The 25,674-nt window shown below is 41.7% G+C and overlaps 1 protein-coding gene across 1 annotated transcript in view; it reads right to left on the reverse strand.

Moving 5' to 3' along the window:
• si (sucrase-isomaltase) overlaps positions 1–25,674 on the reverse strand; it is a 168,120-nt gene that overhangs the window by 20,678 nt on the left and 121,768 nt on the right. The window contains exons 37-40 of the mRNA XM_071360047.1: positions 10,182–10,320; positions 7,199–7,332; positions 6,997–7,031; positions 5,962–6,078 (exon numbers count right to left, since the gene is read on the reverse strand). Coding sequence (XP_071216148.1) covers positions 5,962–6,078; positions 6,997–7,031; positions 7,199–7,332; positions 10,182–10,320 — 425 coding nt within the window. The remainder of the gene's footprint in view (positions 1–5,961; positions 6,079–6,996; positions 7,032–7,198; positions 7,333–10,181; positions 10,321–25,674) is intronic.

Raw genomic sequence — 25,674 nt, forward strand, 5'->3', positions numbered from 1 at the left:
GTCCAGAACAGTTATTTACACAATATAGGTCCAGTTATTTACATACTATAGGTCCAGTTATTTACACAATATAGGTCCAGAACAGTTATTTACACACTATAGGTCCAGAACAGTTATTTACACAATATAGGTCCAGTTATTTACATACTATAGGTCCAGTTATTTACACAATATAGGTCCAGAACAGTTATTTACACAATATCGGTCGAGTTATTTACAGTAAATTCAGAAAGTATTCAGATTCCTTGAAATTCTCCACCATTTCTTACATTACAGCCTTATTCTAAAATTGATTAAATTATTTGTTTTCCTCATCAATCTACACACAATACCACATAATGACAAAGTAAAAACTGTTTTAAAATAATCATTGGACATGATTTGGAAATACACACACTTGTCTATATAAGGTCCCACAATTGACAATGCATTTCAGAGCAAAAACCAAGCCATGAGGTTGAAGGAATTGTCCGTAGAGCTCTGAGACAGGATTGTGTCGAGGGACAGATCTGGGAAAGGGTACCAAAATAATTCTGCACAGTAGCCTGCATCATTATTAAATTGAAGAAGCTTGGAACCACCAAAACTCTTCCTAAAGCTGAACACCCGGCCAAACTGCATAATCGAGGGAGAAGGGCCTTGGTCAGGGAGGTGACCAAGAACCCGATGGTCACTCTGACAGAGCTCAGAGTTCCTCTGTGGAGATGGGAGGACATTCCAGAAGGACAACCATCTCTGCAGCACTCCATCAATCAGGCCTTTATAGAAGAGTGTCCAGACGGAAGCCACTCCTCAGTAAAAGGCACATAACAGCCCGCTTGGAGTTTGTCAAAAGGCACCTAAAGGATTATCAGACCATGAGAAACAAGATTCTCTGGTCTGATGAAACCAAGATTAAACTCTTTGGCCTGAATGCCACGCGTCACATCTTGAGGAAACCTGGTACCATCCCCACAGTGAAGCATGGTGGTGGCAGCATCATGCTGTGTGGATGTTTTTCAGCGGCAGGGACTGGGAGACTAGTCAGAATCAAGGCAAAGATGAACGGAGCAAAGTACAGAGAGATCCTTGATGAAAACCTGCTCCAGAGCGCTCAGGTCCTCAGACTGGGGCAAAGGTTCACCTTCCAACAGGACAACGACCCTAAGCACACAGCCAAGACAACGCAGGAGTGGCTTCGGGACAAGTCTCTGAATGTCCTTGAGTGTCCCAGCCAGAGAGCAGACTTGAACCCAATCAAACATCTCTGGAGAGACTTGAAAATAGCTGTTTAACAATGCTCCCCATCCAACCTGACAGAGATTGAGAGGATCTGCAGAGAAGAATGGGAGAAACGTTCCAAATACAGGTTTGCCAAGTCCATATTACGGCAAGAACAGCTCAAATAAGCAAAGAGAAATGACAGTCCATCATTACTTTAAGACATGAAGGTCAGTCAATACAGTACATTTCAAGAACTTTGAAAGTTTCTTCAAGTGCAGTCGCAAAAACCATCAAGAGCTCTGATGAAACTGGCTCTCATGAGGACCGCCACAGGAAAGGAGTTCCCAGAGTTACCTCTGCTGCAGAGGATAAGTTCATTAGAGTTACCAACCTCAGAAATTGCAGCCCAAATAAATGCTTCATAGAGTTCAAGTGACAGATACATCTCAACATCAACTGTTCAGAATAAACTGTCTGAATCAGGCTTTCATAGTTGAATTGCTGCAAAGAAAGCACTACTAAAGGACACCAATAAGAAGAGACTTGCTTGGGCCCAGAACCACAAGCAATGGACATTAGACCGGTGGGAATCTGTCCTTTGGTCTGAAGAGTCCACATTTGAGATTTTTGGTTCCAACCGCCGTGTCTTTATGAGACGTAGAGTAGGTGAACGGATGATCTCCGCTTGTGTGGTTCCCACCGTGAAGCATGGAGGAGGAGGTGTGATGGTGTGGGGGTGCTTTGCTGGTGACACTGTCAGTGATTTATTTAGAATTCAAGGCACACTTAACCAGCATGGCTACCACAGCATTCTGCAGTGATTATTTGGACTTTCATTTGTTTTTCAACAAGACAATGACCCAACACACCCCCAGGCTGTGTAAGGGCTATTTAACTAATAAGGAGAGTGATGGAAGGCTGCATCAGATGACCTGGCATCCACAATCACCCGACCTCAACCCAATTGAGATGGTTTGGGATGAGTTGGACCGCATAGTGAAGGAAAATCAGGTATCAAGTGCTCAGCATATCTGGGAACTCCTTCAAGACATTCCAGGTGAAGCTGGTTGAGAGAATGCCAAGAGTATGCAAAGCTGTCATCGAGGCCAGAACATAACAGTTATGTTCACATACACACTATGAATTAGTTCAAAAAATAAACATAGCGTCTGTGTTTATTCTGTAATAGTTGTTGGGTTAAGTGGGTTTATGGAACATGTGATGGTCAGCCTGCCAGGAAATAACCTGGCACGCACACACACACGGAAACACACTTAAACATAAACACAAATACACACACACACCTTCAAACACAGGAGGAAAAAAAGACTCTGTGACACAATCCAGCTGAGGATTGTGGGTAAAGCCAGCTGAGAGGCTGACAGAGGGCAGAGGACAGCTGTGGCCTACATGACCCAGCTATAACAAACTGGGATGGATGGAAGGCGTCGGAGAGAGAGAGAGAGAGAGAGAGAGAGAGAGAGAGAGAGAGAGAGAGAGAGAGAGAGAGAGAGAGAGAGAGAGAGAGAGAGAGAGAGAGAGAAAGAGAGACAGAGAGAGAGAGAGAGAGAGAGAGAGAGAGAGAGAGAGAGAGAGAGAGAGAGAGAGAGAGAGAGAGAGAGAGAGAGAGAGAGAGAGAGAGAGAGAGAGAGAGAGAGAGAGAGAGAGAGAGAGAGAGAGAGAGAGAGAGAGAGAGAGAGAGGTGAAATCAGGCAGAATGAGATGCCTACATTTGTCAGATGCAGTTAGTTTGTCAAAGTCTACACTGTACAGTAATCACTAACCACAGTAATAACATTATTAGCTTCCCTGTTGCTACCTGACCTGATTCCATTTTCACATTATCTTGTGACCCGGAGAGTTTATAAAATGATCATATTCTGGGAGGATTTACGAGATTATAATTATCTAGTGACCCAGGAGTTCTTACCTGCTTCTCTCCTCCACCTTTCACTCACTCACTCATCACTCACTCACTCACTCACTCACTCACTCACTCACTCACTCACTCACTCACTCACTCACTCACTCACTCACTCACTCACTCACTCACTCACTCACTCACTCTCCTCCATTCCTCTCCTCCATTCCTCTCCTCCATTCCTCTCCTCCATTCCTCTCCTCTGCGCTCCTCTCCTCCCCTCCCATTCCTCTCCTCTCCTCCCCTCCCATTCTCTCTTCTCCTCTCCTCTCCTCCCCTCCCCTTCTCTCCTCTGAGGAGGAGAGAAAAGAAAGGTGAGAGAATAGAGATAAAAGGTGAGGGAGAGTGAGAGATGGAGAGAGAAGGGAGTGGGGAGAGAAGACAGAAGGGAGAGGTAGAATGAGAGGAGAGAGGGAGGGATATTGGGAATTGTTTATGACTGGGCCCATTATTTCTCACACATCATTGACCTCCGCTGTGTGTGTGTGTGTGTGTGTGTGTGTGTGTGTGTGTGTGTGTGTGTGTGTGTGTGTGTGTGTGTGTGTGTGTGTGTGTGTGTGTGTGTGTGTGTGTGTGTGTGTGTGTGTGTGTGTGTGTGTGTGTGTGTGTGTGTGTGTGTGTGTGTGTGTGTGTGTGTGTGTGTGTGTGTTTGTAGGAGAGTTTTGCGCAGCAGTAATCTCTGTCATATTTCTAAATTAGTGTAGTAAGTAGCCTGAATGTTACAGTAGTCTGCAACTCTGCCCACAACAGGGGCTGAATGAGAGAGAGCAACACAACAGAGAGAGCAACACAACAGAGAGAGCAACAGACACAAACACTTGGTTGCTGGCGTGGTTACTCGAGAAAGTCACCACCACTGTCGAGGCCACGGCAGACGTTTCATCTCTGCTCACTCGGGAAAGATGAGAAAAAGAGGAGAGAAACAAGTGAGAAAAGAAGACGCTTCATATCCATGAACACAGTTACCCAGGGAGGTACCTTCCTCCACACACACACACACACACACACACACACACACACACACACACACACACACACACACACACACACACACACACACACACACACACACACACACACACACACACACACACACACACACACACACACACACACACACACACACACACACACACACACACACACATACACATACACAGAGAGAGAGAAAAATGAAGTTATCTAGTCCTGTCACCATTCCTCCTCTCCTCTGTCTTTCCATTAATCTGTGTCTGGTCGTTCTGTCCTCTCTCCCTCTCTCCATCGCTCCTTGTCTTCTGGGCAATAGTAGAGCCTCCAAGGGTTTGCTCTAATGTCTGCAGGGTTTGTGTCTATGGTAAAGACGTGCTCTGTGTGCTTTAGGACTAGCTTCATTAATGGGGTTGGCATCCCCTTCAAACAAAATATCATTCAAGCTCAGATTGTGTTGTTGATCATGGTTCTAAGGAGGGAAATCAAGTGTGATATATGTGAGCTGCAGTGGTAAAATGGTCGTCTCTGATGTAATGTTTAGGTGTGACTTTACTGAGGACAAAGAGATGAGGCGCGCCAGGGAGGCTGTGAATGACTCAGCAAAACTCTCAATGATTGACTGTTCTCTCTCAGTTTCTCTCTCCGTCTCCCTCTCTTTCTGTCTTTCTCTCCCTCTCTTTCTGTCTCTCTCCCTTTCTCTCTGTTTCTCTCTCCCTCTCTTTCTCTCTCTCTCTCTGTTTCTCTCTCTCTCCCTCTGTTTCAGTCTCTCTCTCTCCCTCTCTCTGTCTCTTTCTCTCTCTCCCTCTCTTTCTGTCTCTCTCTCGGTTTCTCTCTCTCTCCCTCTGTTTCTGTCTCTCTCTCTCCCTTTCTTTATCTCTCTCCATCTCTTTCTGTCTCTCTCTCGGTTTCTCTCTCTCTCTCCCTCTGTTTCTGTCTCTTTCTCTCTCTCTCTTTCTGTCACTCTCTCCCTCTCTTAGTTTCTCTCTCTCTCTCTCTCTCTGGCCTTCCTAACTCCCAACTCCTCCTCAACCCTCTTCCCCCATTCTCACATTTCTCTTCCTCACTGCTCATACGTTCCCCCTCCATTACCCTGAACCCTTCCATCCTTCTCCTGCCAAACCCCCACTATTCACCACTCAACTGCATCTGACACCTTCTTCATCCTCCCTCTTTACAAATCTTCAGCCCCCCCCCATCTCTCACTCTGTTCTCTGGTCACGTCTCCTGTCCAGGATGTTTCTGTCTATTTTCTCCTTGTTTAAACATCCCTTTGAAAGCCATTATTAAATGATTGGGATCGTTTTGGGGGGGCTCAGATCACCTTGAAAATTAAATTACGTCTCTCTCTCTCTCTCTCTCTCTCTCTCTCTCTATCTCTCTCTCTCTCTCTCTCTCTCTCTCTCTCTCTCTCTCTCTCTCTCTCATACACAGACACACACACCCTCACTGTGTCCGCCTTGTATTCCGACTTGGGAGCAGGTAAATGTAGCCCTGGCGGATCGATCTCCCGACGGCCTTATTGGATGTTCTGAGATGTGTTCCAACACTCCCAAAGGTCACTGCTAAAACGAATGTCACCTCCACTACGGCACTGCCACATTATTCAGTCTGTGTGTGTGTGTGTTTCAGGCCCCTGGTTTCAAGGGACCTTATCAATGGAGTGGAGTGTGTCAGTTGGTCTTTATGAAAAGCACACTGTGGTGGCAGTGCTGGATATGTTCTGACGCTGTCATCTACTCACAAAAAAAACCCCGTCAACTTGAAGTTCAATAATGGCCCAGGGGGACAGCCTCGGAGTGAAGGAATGTGCGACTGTAAGTGTGTGTGTGTCATTGTATGGACGGGTAGATTGCTAGATTACTCACAGGGTTGAACTTGCCGTTGTGGTTGCGAGAGTAAGGATAGAAGGCACCAAGCTGCGTCCAGCGAAGACACATCTCATAATTGGCAGGATTGAAGAACCCACAGATATCAGCTCCAGTCTGACAGAGATATAGAGAGGGAGAAGGAGAGAGAGGGAGGGAGGGAGAGACAGAGGGGGGTAGAGCGAGAGAGGGGGGAGAGAGAGAGGGAAGAGACAGAGGGGAGGGAGGGAGAGAGAGAGAGAGAGAGAAGGAGAGAGGTGGAGGGAGAGACAGAGAGGGGTAGAGAGAGAGAGGGAGAAGGAGAGAGGTGGAGGGAGAGACAGAGAGGGGTAGAGAGAGAGAGAGAGAAGGAGAGAGGGGGAGGGAGGGAGAGACAGAGAGGGGTAGAGAGAGAGAGGGAGAAGGAGAGAGGTGGAGGGAGAGACAGAGAGGGGTAGAGAGAGAGAGGGAGAAGGAGAGAGAGGGAGGGAGGGAGAGACAGAGAGGGGTAGAGAGAGAGAGGGAGAAGGAGAGAGGTGGAGGGAGAGACAGAGAGGGGTAGAGAGAGAGAGGGAGAAGGAGAGAGGGGGAGGGAGGGAGAGACAGAGAGGGGTAGAGAGAGAGAGGGGGGAGAGAGAGAGGGAAGAGACAGAGGGGGCAGACAGAGACAGAGGGGGCAGAAAGAGAGAGAGGGACAGAGGGGGCAGACAGAGACAGAGGGGGCCGAAAGAGAGAGAGGGACAGAGGGGGCAGACAGAGTCAGAGGGGACAGACAGAGACAGAAAGAGAGAGAGACAGAGGGGGCAGACAGAGACAGAGGGGGCAGACAGAGTCAGAGGGGGCAGACAGAGTCAGAGGGGGCAGACAGAGTCAGAGGGGGCAGACAGAGTCAGAGGGGGCAGACAGAGCCAGAGGGGGCAGACAGAGACAGAGGGGGCAGACTGAGATTTCATTGACTGCAGTATCGGTTGTACAAAAATAGTTATGATTAACAAACCAGTTATGAAATCATAACATTTTTAATGTAGAAAGGAGCCAGAGAGGAGAGTCACTTACATAAGAAAATCCAAACAGACTGAACTCCATCATTCCTGTTAAATAGAGAGACAGAACAGTCAATACACACACACACACACACACACACACACACACACACACACACACACACACACACACACACACACACACACACACACACACACACACACACACACACACACACACACACACACACACACACACACACACACACACACACCTATGATTGACTTGTAGAGCTGATCCCAGCTGGAGTTGTTGTCTCCCAGCCAGTGTCCAGCCCACTTCCCACTAGAGGGGTAGGTAGACCTGGTCACCACTATCCCCCGCTTGCCTGTCACACTCAACAAGGCGCTGGAGAAAGGGGGAGAAGAAGTCAGATATCTGCTCACAGTCTAGCTCAGGTCAACCTATTGTCTGTTTACATACTGTTTTACTAATTTCATATTTATTTATTTACTGTATTTTAGTCGATGCCACTCCGACATTGCTCGTCCTAATATTTCTATATTTCTTAATTCCATTATTTTACTTTAGATTTGTGTGTATTGTTGTGAATTGTTAGATACTACTAAACTGTTGGATCTAGGAACACAAGCATTTCACTACACCCGCAATAACATCTGCTAAATATGTGTACGTGACCAATAACATTTGATTTGATTTGAACAGGCACTTAAGGCCATTGGTTGGAGCTGCTAATGAATAGTTCAGTTCCTGTAAATGGTTCACTACATAGGAGTATGAATATATATCTAGTTCACTACATAGAAGTATGACTATATATCTAGTTCACTACATATGAGTATGAATATATATCTAGTTCACTACATAGAAGTATGACTATATATCTAGTTCACTACATAGAAGTATGACTATATATCTAGTTCACTACATATGAGTATGACTATATATCTAGTTCACTATATAGGAGTATGACTATATATCTAGTTCACTACATAGAAGTATGACTATATATCTAGTTCACTACATAGAAGTATGACTATATATCTAGTTCACTATATAGGAGTATGACTATATATCTAGTTCACTACATAGAAGTATGACTATATATCTAGTTCACTACATAGAAGTATGACTATATATCTAGTTCACTACATATGAGTATGACTATATATCTAGTTCACTATATAGGAGTATGACTATATATCTAGTTCACTACATAGAAGTATGACTATATATCTAGTTCACTACATAGAAGTATGACTATATATCTAGTTCACTACATAGAAGTATGACTATATATCTAGTTCACTACATATGAGTATGACTATATATCTAGTTCACTATATAGGAGTATGACTATATATCTAGTTCACTACATAGAAGTATGACTATATATCTAGTTCACTACATAGAAGTATGACTATATATCTAGTTCACTACATAGAAGTATGACTATATATCTAGTTCACTACATATGAGTATGACTATATATCTAGTTCACTACATAGAAGTATGACTATATATCTAGTTCACTACATAGAAGTATGACTATATATCTAGTTCACTACATAGAAGTATGACTATATATCTAGTTCACTACATATGAGTATGACTATATATCTAGTTCACTATATAGGAGTATGACTATATATCTAGTTCACTACATAGAAGTATGACTATATATCTAGTTCACTACATAGAAGTATGACTATATATCTAGTTCACTACATATGAGTATGACTATATATCTAGTTCACTATATAGGAGTATGACTATATATCTAGTTCACTACATAGAAGTATGACTATATATCTAGTTCACTACATAGAAGTATGACTATATATCTAGTTCACTACATATGAGTATGACTATATATCTAGTTCACTATATAGGAGTATGACTATATATCTAGTTCACTACATAGAAGTATGACTATATATCTAGTTCACTACATAGAAGTATGACTATATATCTAGTTCACTACATAGAAGTATGACTATATATCTAGTTCACTACATATGAGTATGACTATATATCTAGTTCACTATATAGGAGTATGACTATATATCTAGTTCACTACATAGGAGTATGACTATATATCTAGTTCACTACATAGAAGTATGACTATATATCTAGTTCACTACATAGAAGTATGACTATATATCTAGTTCACTACATATGAGTATGCCTATATATCAAGTTCACTATATAGGAGTATGACTATATATCTAGTTCACTACATAGGAGTATGACTATATATCTAGTTCACTACATAGGAGTATGACTATATATCTAGTTCACTATATAGGAGTATGACTATATATCTAGTTAACTACATAGAAGTATGACTATATATCTAGTTCACTACATAGAAGTATGACAATATATCTAGTTCACTACATATGAGTATGACTATATATCTATTTCACTACATATGAGTATGACTATATATCTAGTTCACTACATAGAAGTATGACTATATATCTAGTTCACTATATAGGAGTATGACTATATATCTAGTTCACTACATAGAAGTATGACTATATATCTAGTTCACTACATACAAGTATGACTATATATCTAGTTCACTACATACAAGTATGACTATATATCTAGTTCACTACATATGGGTATGACTATATATCTAGTTCACTATATAGGAGTATGACTATATATCTAGTTCACTACATAGAAGTATGACTATATATCTAGTTCACTACATACAAGTATGACTATATATCTAGTTCACTACATACAAGTATGACTATATATCTAGTTCACTACATATGGGTATGACTATATATCTAGTTCACTATATAGGAGTATGACTATATATCTAGTTCACTACATAGGAGTATGACTATATATCTAGTTCACTGTATAGGAGTATGACTATATATCTAGTTCACTATATATGAGTATGGCTAGATACAGAGTGACTAGATACATAGTGACTACATAAAGAGTGACTAGATACAGGGTGACTAGATACAGAGTGACGAGATACAGAGTGACGAGATACATAGTGACTAGATACAGAGTCACTAGATACAGAGTGACTAGATACAGAGTGACTAGATACAGGGTGACTAGATACAGAGTGACGAGATACAGAGTCACTAGATACAGAGTGACTAGATACAGAATGACTAGATGCAGAGTGACATGGCTAGATACAAAGTGACTGATGCTGAAAATGTTGTATTGGTCACTAATAATGATGTGTCCATACTCACTCGTATGTGGGTTTGGTGTGAGACCATCCATACAGGTTGTGTACGTCATAGTGTTTGACCGGGGTACCATCACTGAGGTGTTGTTGGCTGTTCATGCACAGAGTCTTATGGTTGAGACCACGGTGGCTGGATTCCAGGGCTGGAGAGACACACACAACATACTTACTGTCCTGAACAGAGCAGGGAGAATGTAGGGTTTAGGTGGTTGTGACTAGGGCTGTGGACGGGTTGACATTATGTCAGCTACCGGCCTCACGGTAATTGACCGTTAATTAACATAAACACATTTAGCATCTCCTGGCTTCTACACACAGTCTACAAGACACTGATGCAGACCTTTGGAACATCTACATTTTAAAAAGTCTAATAAATCCATGTAATATAGTCTACACCTCCACAATAAATCACTTATTTATTTGAGACAGGTCTAAAGAAACATGATATGAAGAAAATGTAGTCTATATGAGAAGAACAGAATAGTATACTCTGAGTTGTCCTTATGTTATGTCCTGATCTGGCTATGCCAAATGGCTGTGGGCGACACTAGTTCATTTAGCAGGTCCTGATCTGGCTATACCAATGGCTGTGGGCTACACTAGTTCATTCAGCAGGTCCTGATCTGGCTATGCCATATGGCTGTGGGCTACACTAGTTCATTTAGCAGGTCCTGATCTGGCTATACCAAATGGCTGTGGGCGACACTAGTTCATTTAGCAGGTCCTGATCTGGCTATACCAAATGGCTGTGGGCTACACTAGTTCATTCAGCAGGTCCTGATCTGGCTATGCCAAATGGCTGTGGGCGACACTAGTTCATTTAGCAGGTCCTGATCTGGCTATACCATATGGCTGTGGGCGACACTAGTTCATTTAGCAGACAAGATTTGCGTAGAATTCCATGGCATTATTTTATATTATTTCATAGTATGAAGAATACAATTTAACAAAGCTAAAATAGAAAGGATATTTTCTCCAAATGATTTCAGGTAGTGTGCTCACGTGCCTATTCTGTGTTGAGCAGTTAACAAAGAAACAGGTACTCCTATATGCTTCATTTAGAGTTATTTATGCAACTTTAATTGTGATACAAATGTTCAAATAACTGTTTTCATTTTCAATACATTTCTAAGGCTGCATGATGCAATACAAAAAGGTTGTGTGAAAGGCATAAGCTCTGCTTTGTTGTTTTTGGCAGGCTGTACACACTTCATCAGTCTCTTATTCACAATTTGACAAGGACTTGATAATGCCTCGAATTTATGTGGCCGTTATGCCCCCTAAAAGAATCCATGCCTTTTGCGGCCGGTTGTCGTTGTGCCCTTGGGCTGAATATAATAATCTTAATTCCCTTATTTGGGCTACGTGCTTCAAAACACCTCTCACTCACATGGCTCTCTCAGATAGCTACAGTCTTATTGCCAATGCCTGTCACGTGATTGGGTCTTTATCACAGGCTACAAGTGAAGAAAGACACATTGGGCTCCTTATCCAATTCCGAGGCGCATATTGAAGATATTGGAAGTACTGTCCACATTTAAGTCAACCAAAAAAGCCTAACGAACAGCAGAAGCCCTAGCCTATGTTAATCTACTATCCCCCATAGTACACAAGTTGACCTATTCTATTCTGTGCGAGAAATAAATATTCCAAACATAGTCTGGGAGAGTTGTGGGATGCGATAGATCCCAAATGAATACAACCACTAGCATCAAATAACGTTTTTTACACAATGAGGTTGACACAGCAGATCAGAACATTTAGCTTAAAATGTTGATAAACTATTAGGCTATTTCTTCACATTGAAAGCGCAGCAATGCGCACATGGCAGTAGTGTGAATGTTACGAAATCAATTAGTGGGAAAACACCATTTTCAAAAGTGATCACAAATGTGATTATGCATGTAATTAATTTCTTATAAAGGTGCATTTTTATGGTGAAAATGTACTTCCCCAAACTTGAAACTCACTGGCTGCTTATGTATGCCAGTTAGGCTCTACACCTGTTGTAGAGCAGATTGTGTTTCATTTTAAGAAGTTATTTGGCCACTTTAATTGTGATACAAACCTTATTAAAACATATAGGCCTATGGGCTAGTGTAACGATCGGCATAATGGCGCAGCGGGATTTGGGTTCATCATATTTATTTTAAATGTGAACCAGCAACAAAACAATAAAGAGAAACAAACAAACGGACGTACAGCCTTGTAGGGCTCAAAAGCAACAATACAAAAACAAGATCCCACAAACAACAGGTGGGAAAAGGCTACCTAAATATGATCCCCAATCAGAGACAACGATAGACAGCTGCCTCTGATTGGGAACCATACCAGGCCAACATCGAAATACAAAAACTAGACTACACATAGAAATAATAAACTAGAACACCCCCCCAGTCACGCCCTGACCTACTCCACCATAGAAAATAAAGGCTTTCTATGGTCAGGACGTGACAGCTAGGTTAAATGAGGTGTGCGACTATGATTTGAAAAAAGTCGCAAAAATATGGCGTGCTCTGTTTCTTGCCTTAATGAGCAAGCTGGGCATAATTCACAAGTGATAATACATCATTCACAAATGATTGGCTAATATTGTCACCCATCAGACAATACTGTATTTAATGTAGCCTTTACATTACATAAATACTAAATAATATATATGTCAAATTTGTTTGTATTTGGAATGGACAAGTATCATCCACCTGTCTCGAAACAGTAATCTATGCATTTCAATTGCCAACGCAGGATGCTTTTCCCATGATTCATTTTCATGCCAGCCAGGTAGGCTGTACTCCTGTTGTAAATATAAGCAATGTGCTTTTAATATTAGGAAAGGTGAGAAATAAATATAATAGGCCTAGCCTATAGAAAGCTGATGGGATCCTCCTCTTTTTAAGAGGCCATCACTCTGTCGTTTTCTCACACAATTGCATAGCCTATAGAAATGTTGCGCAACATGAGCTCTCTTGGTTGATTAGATTTTCAATTACGTTTGCATTGATATCAGAGTGATTAGAAGGACAATAGAGTGCTGAGTACCAGGCAGTTAGCAAGTTTGGTAGACTACTAATGACCAGCAGCAGCATCAGCGCTTGGAGAAGCCTAATTACCTTGACTAAACAATCTCGGGGAATTTGACTGCCATCATGACTCGTGACTGTTACTGTGGCGATAATATGGTCACCGCAACAGCCCTAGTTATGACCCAACTCAGTGGCATTGTGGTTAGAGTGTCCGCCCTAAGATTGGAAGGTTGGGATCCCTAGCCAAGTCATACCAAAGACTGTAAAAATGGGACATGATGCGTCTCTGCTTGGCACTAAGCATTAAGGAGATTGGGGGTAAAACCCTGCGATGGACTAGTGTCCTCAACATACTTGTACATTAAGCTAACTGTTAGTGTCTTGATAAAGATGTGTGTCTTGATAAAAACATGAGTGTCTTGATAAAGGTGTGAGTGTCTTGATAAAAACATGAGTGTCTTGATACAGGTGTGAGTGTCTTGATAAAGAGGTGTGTCTTGATAAAAACATGTGTGTTGATAAAGGTGTGAGTGTCTTGATAAAGAGGTGTGTCTTGATAAAAACATGAGTGTCTTGATAAAGGTGTGAGTGTATTGATAAAGGTGTGAGTGTCTTGATAAAAACATGAGTGTCTTGATACAGGTGTGAGTGTCTTGATAAAGAGGTGTGTCTTGATAAAACCATGAGTGTCTTGATAAAGGTGTGAGTGTCTTGATAAAAACATGAGTGTCTTGATACAGGTGTGAGTGTCTTGATAAAGAGGTGTGTCTTGATAAAAACATGAGTGTGTTGATAAAGGTGTGAGTGTCTTGATAAAGAGGTGTGACTTGATAAAACCATGAGTGTCTTGATAAAGGTGTGAGTGTCTTGATAAAGGTGTGAGTGTCTTGATAAAAACATGAGTGTTTTGATAAAGGTGTGAGTGTCTTGATAAAGAGGTGTGTCTTGATAAAAACATGAGTGTCTTCATACAGGTGTGAGTTCCTTGATACAGGTGTGAGTGTCTTGATAAAGGTGAGAGCATCTTGATACGGGTGTGAGTGTCTTGATACAGGTGTGAGTGTCTTGATACAGGTGTGAGTGTCTTGATAAAAACATGAGTGTCTTGATAAAGGTGTGAGTGTCTTGATACAGGTGTGCGTGTATTGATACAGGTGTGAATGTCTTGATACAGGTGTGAGTGTCTTGATAAAGGTGTGAGTGTCTTGATACAGGCGTGAGTGTCTTGATAAAGATATGTGTCTTGATAAAGGTGTGAGTGTCTTGATAAAAACATGAGTGTCTTGATAAAGGTGTGAGTGTTTTGATGCAGGTGTGAGTGTCTTGATACAGGTGTGAGTGTCTTGATAAAGGTGTGAGTGTATTGATACAGGTGTGAGTGTCTTGATACAGGTGTGAGTGTCTTGATACAGGTGTGAGTGTCTTGATACAGGTGTGAGTGTTTTGATACAGGTGTGAGTGTCTTGATACAGGTGTGAGTGTTTTGATACAGGCGTGAGTGTCTTGATAAAGATGTGTGTCTTGATAAAGGTGTGAGTGTCTTGATACAGGCGTGAGTGTCTTGATAAAGATATGTGTCTTGATAAAGGTGTGAGTGTCTTGATAAAAACATGAGTGTCTTGATAAAGGTGTGAGTGTTTTGATGCAGGTGTGAGTGTCTTGATAAAGATGTGAGTGTCTTGATACAGGTGTGAGTGTCTTGATAAAAACATGAGTGTCTCGATAAAGGTGTGAGTGTCTTGATACAGGTGTGAGTGTTTTGATACAGGTATGAGTGTTTTGATGCAGGTGTGAGTGTCTTGATAAAAACATGAGTGTCTTGATAAAGGTGTGAGTGTTTTGATGCAGGTGTGAGTGTCTTGATAAAGGTGTGAGTGTCTTGATACAGGTGTGAGTGTCTTGATAAAGGTGTGAGAGTCTTGATAAAAACATGAGAGTCTTGATAAAGGTGTCAGTGTCTTGATACAGGTGTGAGTGTCTTGATACAGGTGTGAGTGTCTTCATACAGGTGTGAGTGTCTTGATAAAGGTGTGAGTGTCTTGATACAGGTGTGAGTGTCTTGATACAGGTGTGAGTGTCTTGATACAGGTGTGAGTTCCTTGATACAGGTGTGAGTGTCTTGATAAAGGTGTGAGTGTATTGATAAAAACATGAGTGTCTTGATAAAGGTGTGAGTGTTTTGATGCAGGTGTGAGTGTCTTGATACAGGTGTGAGTGTCTTGATACAGGTGTGAGTTCCTTGATACAGGTGTGAGTGTCTTGATACAGGTGTGAGCATCTTGATACGGGTGTGAGTGTCTTGATACAGGTGTGAGTGTCTTGATACAGGTGTGAGTGTCTTGATAAAAACATGAGTGTCTTGATAAAGGTGTGAGTGTCTTGATACAGGTGTGCGTGTATTGATACAGGTGTGAATGTCTTGATACAGGTGTGAGTGTCTTGATAAAGGTGTGAGTGTCTTGATACAGGCGTGAGTGTCTTGATAAAGATATGTGTCTTGATAAAGGTGTGAGTGTCTTGATAAAAACATGAGTGTCTTGATAAAGGTGTGAGTGTTTTGATGCAGGTGTGAGTGTCTTGATAAAGGTGTGAGTGTCTTGATACAGGTGTGAGTGTCTTGATAAAAACATGAGTGTCTCGATAAAGGTGTGAGTGTCTTGATACAGGTGTGAGTGTCTTGATACAGGTGTGAGTGTCTTGATAAAGGTGTGAGTGCATTGATACAGGTGTGAGTGTCTTGATACAGGTGTGAGTGTCTTGATACAGGTGTGAGTGTCTTGATACAGGTGTGAGTGTCTTGATACAGGTGTGAGTGTCTTGATACAGGTGTGAGTGTCTTGATACAGGTGTGAGTGTTTTGATACAGGCGTGAGTGTCTTGATAAAGATGTGTGTCTTGATAAAGGTGTGAGTGTTTTGATACAGGTGTGAGTGTCTTGATACAGGTGTGAGTGTCTTGATAAAAACATGAGTGTCTTGATAAAGGTGTGAGTGTTTTGATGCAGGTGTGAGTGTCTTGATAAAGGTGTGAGTGTCTTGATACAGGTGTGAGTGTCTTGATACAGGTGTGAGTGTCTTGATAAAGGTGTGAGTGTATTGATACAGGTGTGAGTGTCTTGATACAGGTGTGAGTGTCTTGATACAGGTGTGAGTGTCTTGATACAGGTGTGAGTGTCTTGATACAGGTGTGAGTGTTTTGATACAGGCGTGAGTGTCTTGATAAAGATGTGTGTCTTGATAAAGGTGTGAGTGTTTTGATACAGGTGTGAGTGTTTTGATGCAGGTGTGAGTGTCTTGATAAAGTTGTGAGTGTCTTGATACAGGTGTGAGTGTCTTGATAAAAACATGAGTGTATTGATAAAGGTGTGAGTGTCTTGATACAGGTGTGAGTGTCTTGATAAAGGTGTGAGAGTCTTGATAAAAACATGAGAGTCTTGATAAAGGTGTGAGTGTCTTGATACAGGTGTGAGTGTCTTGATACAGGTGTGAGTGTCTTCATACAGGTGTGAGTGTCTTGATAAAGGTGTGAGTGTCTTGATACAGGTGTGAGTGTCTTGATAAAGGTGTGAGTGTATTGATACAGGTGTGAGTGTCTTGATACAGGTGTGAGTGTCTTGATACAGGTGTGAGTGTTTTGATACAGGCGTGAGTGTCTTGATAAAGATGTGTGTCTTGATAAAGGTGTGAGTGTTTTGATACAGGTGTGAGTGTTTTGATGCAGGTGTGAGTGTCTTGATAAAGTTGTGAGTGTCTTGATACAGGTGTGAGTGTCTTGATAAAAACATGAGTGTCTTGATAAAGGTGTGAGTGTTTTGATGCAGGTGTGAGTGTCTTGATAAAGGTGTGAGTGTCTTGATACAGGTGTGAGTGTCTTGATACAGGTGTGAGTGTCTTGATAAAGGTGTGAGTGTATTGATACAGGTGTGAGTGTCTTGATACAGGTGTGAGTGTCTTGATACAGGTGTGAGTGTCTTGATACAGGTGTGAGTGTCTTGATACAGGTGTGAGTGTTTTGATACAGGCGTGAGTGTCTTGATAAAGATGTGTGTCTTGATAAAGGTGTGAGTGTTTTGATACAGGTGTGAGTGTTTTGATGCAGGTGTGAGTGTCTTGATAAAGTTGTGAGTGTCTTGATACAGGTGTGAGTGTCTTGATAAAAACATGAGTGTATTGATAAAGGTGTGAGTGTCTTGATACAGGTGTGAGTGTCTTGATAAAGGTGTGAGAGTCTTGATAAAAACATGAGAGTCTTGATAAAGGTGTGAGTGTCTTGATACAGGTGTGAGTGTCTTGATACAGGTGTGAGTGTCTTCATACAGGTGTGAGTGTATTGATACAGGTGTGAGTGTCTTGATACAGGTGTGAGTGTCTTGATACAGGTGTGAGTGTCTTGATACAGGTGTGAGTGTCTTGATACAGGTGTGAGTGTTTTGATACAGGCGTGAGTGTCTTGATAAAGATGTGTGTCTTGATAAAGGTGTGAGTGTTTTGATACAGGTGTGAGTGTTTTGATGCAGGTGTGAGTGTCTTGATAAAGTTGTGAGTGTCTTGATACAGGTGTGAGTGTCTTGATAAAAACATGAGTGTATTGATAAAGGTGTGAGTGTCTTGATACAGGTGTGAGTGTCTTGATAAAGGTGTGAGAGTCTTGATAAAAACATGAGAGTCTTGATAAAGGTGTGAGTGTCTTGATACAGGTTTGAGTGTCTTGATACAGGTGTGAGTGTCTTCATACAGGTGTGAGTGTCTTGATAAAGGTGTGAGTGTCTTGATACAGGTGTGAGTGTCTTGATACAGGTGTGAGTGTCTTGATACAGGTGTGAGTGTCTTGATAAAGGTGTGAGAGTCTTGATAAAAACATGAGCGTCTTGATAAAGGTGTGAGTGTCTTGATACAGGTGTGAGTGTCTTGATACAGGTGTGAGTTTCTTCATACAGGTGTGAGTGTCTTGATAAAGGTGTGAGTGTCTTGATACAGGTGTGAGTGTCTTGATAAAGGTGTGAGTGTATTGATACAGGTTTGAGTGTCTTGATACAGGTGTGAGTTCCTTGATACAGGTGTGAGTGTCTTGATAAAGGTGTGAGTGTATTGATAAAAACATGAGTGTCTTGATAAAGGTGTGAGTGTTTTGATGCAGGTGTGAGTGTCTTGATACAGGTGTGAGCATCTTGATACGGGTGTGAGTGTCTTGATACAGGTGTGAGTGTCTTGATACAGGTGTGAGTGTCTTGATAAAAACATGAGTGTCTTGATAAAGGTGTGAGTGTCTTGATACAGGTGTGCGTGTATTGATACAGGTGTGAATGTCTTGATACAGGTGTGAGTGTCTTGATAAAGGTGTGAGTGTCTTGATACAGGCGTGAGTGTCTTGATAAAGATATGTGTCTTGATAAAGGTGTGAGTGTCTTGATAAAAACATGAGTGTCTTGATAAAGGTGTGAGTGTTTTGATGCAGGTGTGAGTGTCTTGATAAAGGTGTGAGTGTCTTGATAAAAACATGAGTGTCTCGATAAAGGTGTGAGTGTCTTGATACAGGTGTGAGTGTCTTGATACAGGTGTGAGTGTCTTGATAAAGGTGTGAGTGCATTGATACAGGTGTGAGTGTCTTGATACAGGTGTGAGTGTCTTGATACAGGTGTGAGTGTCTTGATACAGGTGTGAGTGTCTTGATACAGGTGTGAGTGTCTTGATACAGGTGTGAGTGTCTTGATACAGGTGTGAGTGTTTTTGATACAGGCGTGAGTGTCTTGATAAAGATGTGTGTCTTGATAAAGGTGTGAGTGTTTTGATACAGGTGTGAGTGTTTTGATGCAGGTGTGAGTGTCTTGATAAAGTTGTGAGTGTCTTGATACAGGTGTGAGTGTCTTGATAAAAACATGAGTGTCTTGATAAAGGTGTGAGTGTTTTGATGCAGGTGTGAGTGTCTTGATAAAGGTGTGAGTGTCTTGATACAGGTGTGAGTGTCTTGATAAAGGTGTGAGAGTCTTGATAAAAACATGAGAGTCTTGATAAAGGTGTGAGTGTCTTGATACAGGTGTGAGTGTCTTGATACAGGTGTGAGTGTCTTCATACAGGTGTGAGTGTCTTGATAAAGGTGTGAGTGTTTTGATGCAGGTGTGAGTGTCTTGATAAAGGTGTGAGTGTCTTGATACAGGTGTGAGTGTCTTGATAAAGGTGTGAGAGTCTTGATAAAAACATGAGAGTCTTGATAAAGGTGTGAGTGTCTTGATACAGGTGTGAGTGTCTTGATACAGGTGTGAGTGTCTTGATACAGGTGTGAGTGTCTTGATACAGGTGTGAGTGTCTTGATACAGGTGTGAGTGTTTTTGATACAGGCGTGAGTGTCTTGATAAAGATGTGTGTCTTGATAAAGGTGTGAGTGTTTTGATACAGGTGTGAGTGTTTTGATGCAGGTGTGAGTGTCTTGATAAAGTTGTGAGTGTCTTGATACAGGTGTGAGTGTCTTGATAAAAACATGAGTGTCTTGATAAAGGTGTGAGTGTTTTGATGCAGGTGTGAGTGTCTTGATAAAGGTGTGAGTGTCTTGATACAGGTGTGAGTGTCTTGATAAAGGTGTGAGAGTCTTGATAAAAACATGAGAGTCTTGATAAAGGTGTGAGTGTCTTGATACAGGTGTGAGTGTCTTGATACAGGTGTGAGTGTCTTCATACAGGTGTGAGTGTCTTGATAAAGGTGTGAGTGTTTTGATGCAGGTGTGAGTGTCTTGATAAAGGTGTGAGTGTCTTGATACAGGTGTGAGTGTCTTGATAAAGGTGTGAGAGTCTTGATAAAAACATGAGAGTCTTGATAAAGGTGTCAGTGTCTTGATACAGGTGTGAGTGTCTTGATACAGGTGTGAGTGTCTTCATACAGGTGTGAGTGTCTTGATAAAGGTGTGAGTGTCTTGATACAGGTGTGAGTGTCTTGATACAGGTGTGAGTGTCTTGATACAGGTGTGAGTTCCTTGATACAGGTGTGAGTGTCTTGATAAAGGTGTGAGTGTATTGATAAAAACATGAGTGTCTTGATAAAGGTGTGAGTGTTTTGATGCAGGTGTGAGTGTCTTGATACAGGTGTGAGTGTCTTGATACAGGTGTGAGTTCCTTGATACAGGTGTGAGTGTCTTGATACAGGTGTGAGCATCTTGATACGGGTGTGAGTGTCTTGATACAGGTGTGAGTGTCTTGATACAGGTGTGAGTGTCTTGATAAAAACATGAGTGTCTTGATAAAGGTGTGAGTGTCTTGATACAGGTGTGCGTGTATTGATACAGGTGTGAATGTCTTGATACAGGTGTGAGTGTCTTGATAAAGGTGTGAGTGTCTTGATAAAAACATGAGTGTCTTGATAAAGGTGTGAGTGTTTTGATGCAGGTGTGAGTGTCTTGATAAAGGTGTGAGTGTCTTGATACAGGTGTGAGTGTCTTGATAAAAACATGAGTGTCTCGATAAAGGTGTGAGTGTCTTGATACAGGTGTGAGTGTCTTGATACAGGTGTGAGTGTCTTGATAAAGGTGTGAGTGCATTGATACAGGTGTGAGTGTCTTGATACAGGTGTGAGTGTCTTGATACAGGTGTGAGTGTCTTGATACAGGTGTGAGTGTCTTGATACAGGTGTGAGTGTCTTGATACAGGTGTGAGTGTCTTGATACAGGTGTGAGTGTTTTGATACAGGCGTGAGTGTCTTGATAAAGATGTGTGTCTTGATAAAGGTGTGAGTGTTTTGATACAGGTGTGAGTGTCTTGATACAGGTGTGAGTGTCTTGATAAAAACATGAGTGTCTTGATAAAGGTGTGAGTGTTTTGATGCAGGTGTGAGTGTCTTGATAAAGGTGTGAGTGTCTTGATACAGGTGTGAGTGTCTTGATACAGGTGTGAGTGTCTTGATAAAGGTGTGAGTGTATTGATACAGGTGTGAGTGTCTTGATACAGGTGTGAGTGTCTTGATACAGGTGTGAGTGTCTTGATACAGGTGTGAGTGTCTTGATACAGGTGTGAGTGTTTTGATACAGGCGTGAGTGTCTTGATAAAGATGTGTGTCTTGATAAAGGTGTGAGTGTTTTGATACAGGTGTGAGTGTTTTGATGCAGGTGTGAGTGTCTTGATAAAGTTGTGAGTGTCTTGATACAGGTGTGAGTGTCTTGATAAAAACATGAGTGTATTGATAAAGGTGTGAGTGTCTTGATACAGGTGTGAGTGTCTTGATAAAGGTGTGAGAGTCTTGATAAAAACATGAGAGTCTTGATAAAGGTGTGAGTGTCTTGATACAGGTGTGAGTGTCTTGATACAGGTGTGAGTGTCTTCATACAGGTGTGAGTGTCTTGATAAAGGTGTGAGTGTCTTGATACAGGTGTGAGTGTCTTGATAAAGGTGTGAGTGTATTGATACAGGTGTGAGTGTCTTGATACAGGTGTGAGTGTCTTGATACAGGTGTGAGTGTCTTGATACAGGTGTGAGTGTCTTGATACAGGTGTGAGTGTTTTGATACAGGCGTGAGTGTCTTGATAAAGATGTGTGTCTTGATAAAGGTGTGAGTGTTTTGATACAGGTGTGAGTGTTTTGATGCAGGTGTGAGTGTCTTGATAAAGTTGTGAGTGTCTTGATACAGGTGTGAGTGTCTTGATAAAAACATGAGTGTCTTGATAAAGGTGTGAGTGTTTTGATGCAGGTGTGAGTGTCTTGATAAAGGTGTGAGTGTCTTGATACAGGTGTGAGTGTCTTGATACAGGTGTGAGTGTCTTGATAAAGGTGTGAGTGTATTGATACAGGTGTGAGTGTCTTGATACAGGTGTGAGTGTCTTGATACAGGTGTGAGTGTCTTGATACAGGTGTGAGTGTCTTGATACAGGTGTGAGTGTTTTGATACAGGCGTGAGTGTCTTGATAAAGATGTGTGTCTTGATAAAGGTGTGAGTGTTTTGATACAGGTGTGAGTGTTTTGATGCAGGTGTGAGAGTCTTGATAAAGTTGTGAGTGTCTTGATACAGGTGTGAGTGTCTTGATAAAAACATGAGTGTATTGATAAAGGTGTGAGTGTCTTGATACAGGTGTGAGTGTCTTGATAAAGGTGTGAGAGTCTTGATAAAAACATGAGAGTCTTGATAAAGGTGTGAGTGTCTTGATACAGGTGTGAGTGTCTTGATACAGGTGTGAGTGTCTTCATACAGGTGTGAGTGTATTGATACAGGTGTGAGTGTCTTGATACAGGTGTGAGTGTCTTGATACAGGTGTGAGTGTCTTGATACAGGTGTGAGTGTCTTGATACAGGTGTGAGTGTTTTGATACAGGCGTGAGTGTCTTGATAAAGATGTGTGTCTTGATAAAGGTGTGAGTGTTTTGATACAGGTGTGAGTGTTTTGATAAAGTTGTGAGTGTCTTGATACAGGTGTGAGTGTCTTGATAAAAACATGAGTGTATTGATAAAGGTGTGAGTGTCTTGATACAGGTGTGAGTGTCTTGATAAAGGTGTGAGAGTCTTGATAAAAACATGAGAGTCTTGATAAAGGTGTGAGTGTCTTGATACAGGTTTGAGTGTCTTGATACAGGTGTGAGTGTCTTCATACAGGTGTGAGTGTCTTGATAAAGGTGTGAGTGTCTTGATACAGGTGTGAGTGTCTTGATACAGGTGTGAGTGTCTTGATACAGGTGTGAGTGTCTTGATAAAGGTGTGAGAGTCTTGATAAAAACATGAGCGTCTTGATAAAGGTGTGAGTGTCTTGATACAGGTGTGAGTGTCTTGATACAGGTGTGAGTGTCTTCATACAGGTGTGAGTGTCTTGATAAAGGTGTGAGTGTCTTGATACAGGTGTGAGTGTCTTGATACAGGTGTGAGTGTCTTGATACAGGTGTGAGTGTCTTGATAAAGGTGTGAGAGTCTTGATAAAAACATGAGCGTCTTGATAAAGGTGTGAGTGTCTTGATACAGGTGTGAGTGTCTTGATACAGGTGTGAGTGTCTTCATACAGGTGTGAGTGTCTTGATAAAGGTGTGAGTGTCTTGATACAGGTGTGAGTGTCTTGATAAAGGTGTGAGTGTATTGATACAGGTTTGAGTGTCTTGATACAGGTGTGAGTTCCTTGATACAGGTGTGAGTGTCTTGATAAAGGTGTGAGTGTATTGATAAAAACATGAGTGTCTTGATAAAGGTGTGAGTGTTTTGATGCAGGTGTGAGTGTCTTGATACAGGTGTGAGCATCTTGATACGGGTGTGAGTGTCTTGATACAGGTGTGAGTGTCTTGATACAGGTGTGAGTGTCTTGATAAAAACATGAGTGTCTTGATAAAGGTGTGAGTGTCTTGATACAGGTGTGCGTGTATTGATACAGGTGTGAATGTCTTGATACAGGTGTGAGTGTCTTGATAAAGGTGTGAGTGTCTTGATACAGGCGTGAGTGTCTTGATAAAGATATGTGTCTTGATAAAGGTGTGAGTGTCTTGATAAAAACATGAGTGTCTTGATAAAGGTGTGAGTGTTTTGATGCAGGTGTGAGTGTCTTGATAAAGGTGTGAGTGTCTTGATAAAAACATGAGTGTCTCGATAAAGGTGTGAGTGTCTTGATACAGGTGTGAGTGTCTTGATACAGGTGTGAGTGTCTTGATAAAGGTGTGAGTGCATTGATACAGGTGTGAGTGTCTTGATACAGGTGTGAGTGTCTTGATACAGGTGTGAGTGTCTTGATACAGGTGTGAGTGTCTTGATACAGGTGTGAGTGTCTTGATACAGGTGTGAGTGTCTTGATACAGGTGTGAGTGTTTTTGATACAGGCGTGAGTGTCTTGATAAAGATGTGTGTCTTGATAAAGGTGTGAGTGTTTTGATACAGGTGTGAGTGTTTTGATGCAGGTGTGAGTGTCTTGATAAAGTTGTGAGTGTCTTGATACAGGTGTGAGTGTCTTGATAAAAACATGAGTGTCTTGATAAAGGTGTGAGTGTTTTGATGCAGGTGTGAGTGTCTTGATAAAGGTGTGAGTGTCTTGATACAGGTGTGAGTGTCTTGATACAAGTGTGAGTGTCTTGATAAAGGTGTGAGTGTATTGATACAGGTGTGAGTGTCTTGATACAGGTGTGAGTGTCTTGATACAGGTGTGAGTGTCTTGATACAGGTGTGAGTGTCTTGATACAGGTGTGAGTGTTTTGATACAGGCGTGAGTGTCTTGATAAAGATGTGTGTCTTGATAAAGGTGTGAGTGTTTTGATACAGGTGTGAGTGTTTTGATGCAGGTGTGAGTGTCTTGATAAAGTTGTGAGTGTCTTGATACAGGTGTGAGTGTCTTGATAAAAACATGAGTGTATTGATAAAGGTGTGAGTGTCTTGATACAGGTGTGAGTGTCTTGATAAAGGTGTGAGAGTCTTGATAAAAACATGAGAGTCTTGATAAAGGTGTGAGTGTCTTGATACAGGTGTGAGTGTCTTGATACAGGTGTGAGTGTCTTCATACAGGTGTGAGTGTCTTGATAAAGGTGTGAGTGTCTTGATACAGGTGTGAGTGTCTTGATAAAGGTGTGAGTGTATTGATACAGGTGTGAGTGTCTTGATACAGGTGTGAGTGTCTTGATACAGGTGTGAGTGTCTTGATACAGGTGTGAGTGTCTTGATACAGGTGTGAGTGTTTTGATACAGGCGTGAGTGTCTTGATAAAGATGTGTGTCTTGATAAAGGTGTGAGTGTTTTGATACAGGTGTGAGTGTTTTGATGCAGGTGTGAGTGTCTTGATAAAGTTGTGAGTGTCTTGATACAGGTGTGAGTGTCTTGATAAAAACATGAGTGTATTGATAAAGGTGTGAGTGTCTTGATACAGGTGTGAGTGTCTTGATAAAGGTGTGAGAGTCTTGATAAAAACATGAGAGTCTTGATAAAGGTGTGAGTGTCTTGATACAGGTGTGAGTGTCTTGATACAGGTGTGAGTGTCTTCATACAGGTGTGAGTGTCTTGATAAAGGTGTGAGTGTCTTGATACAGGTGTGAGTGTCTTGATACAGGTGTGAGTGTCTTGATACAGGTGTGAGTGTCTTGATAAAGGTGTGAGAGTCTTGATAAAAACATGAGCGTCTTGATAAAGGTGTGAGTGTCTTGATACAGGTGTGAGTGTCTTGATACAGGTGTGAGTGTCTTCATACAGGTGTGAGTGTCTTGATAAAGGTGTGAGTGTCTTGATACAGGTGTGCGTGTCTTGATAAAGGTGTGAGTGTATTGATACAGGTGTGAGTGTCTTGATACAGGTGTGAGTGTCTTGATACAGGTGTGAGTGTCTTGATACAGGTGTGAGTGTCTTGATACAGGTGTGAGTGTTTTGATACAGGCGTGAGTGTCCTAATAAAGATGTGTGTCTTGATAAAGGTGTGAGTGTCTTGATACAGGTGTGAGTGTTTTGATGCAGGTGTGAGTGTCTTGATAAAGTTGTGAGTGTCTTGATACAGGTGTGAGTGTCTTGATAAAAACATGAGTGTATTGATAAAGGTGTGAGTGTCTTGATACAGG

The sequence above is a fragment of the Salvelinus alpinus genome, chromosome 22 (genome assembly GCF_045679555.1).
Source record: "Salvelinus alpinus chromosome 22, SLU_Salpinus.1, whole genome shotgun sequence".
Lineage (NCBI taxonomy): Eukaryota > Metazoa > Chordata > Actinopteri > Salmoniformes > Salmonidae > Salvelinus > Salvelinus alpinus.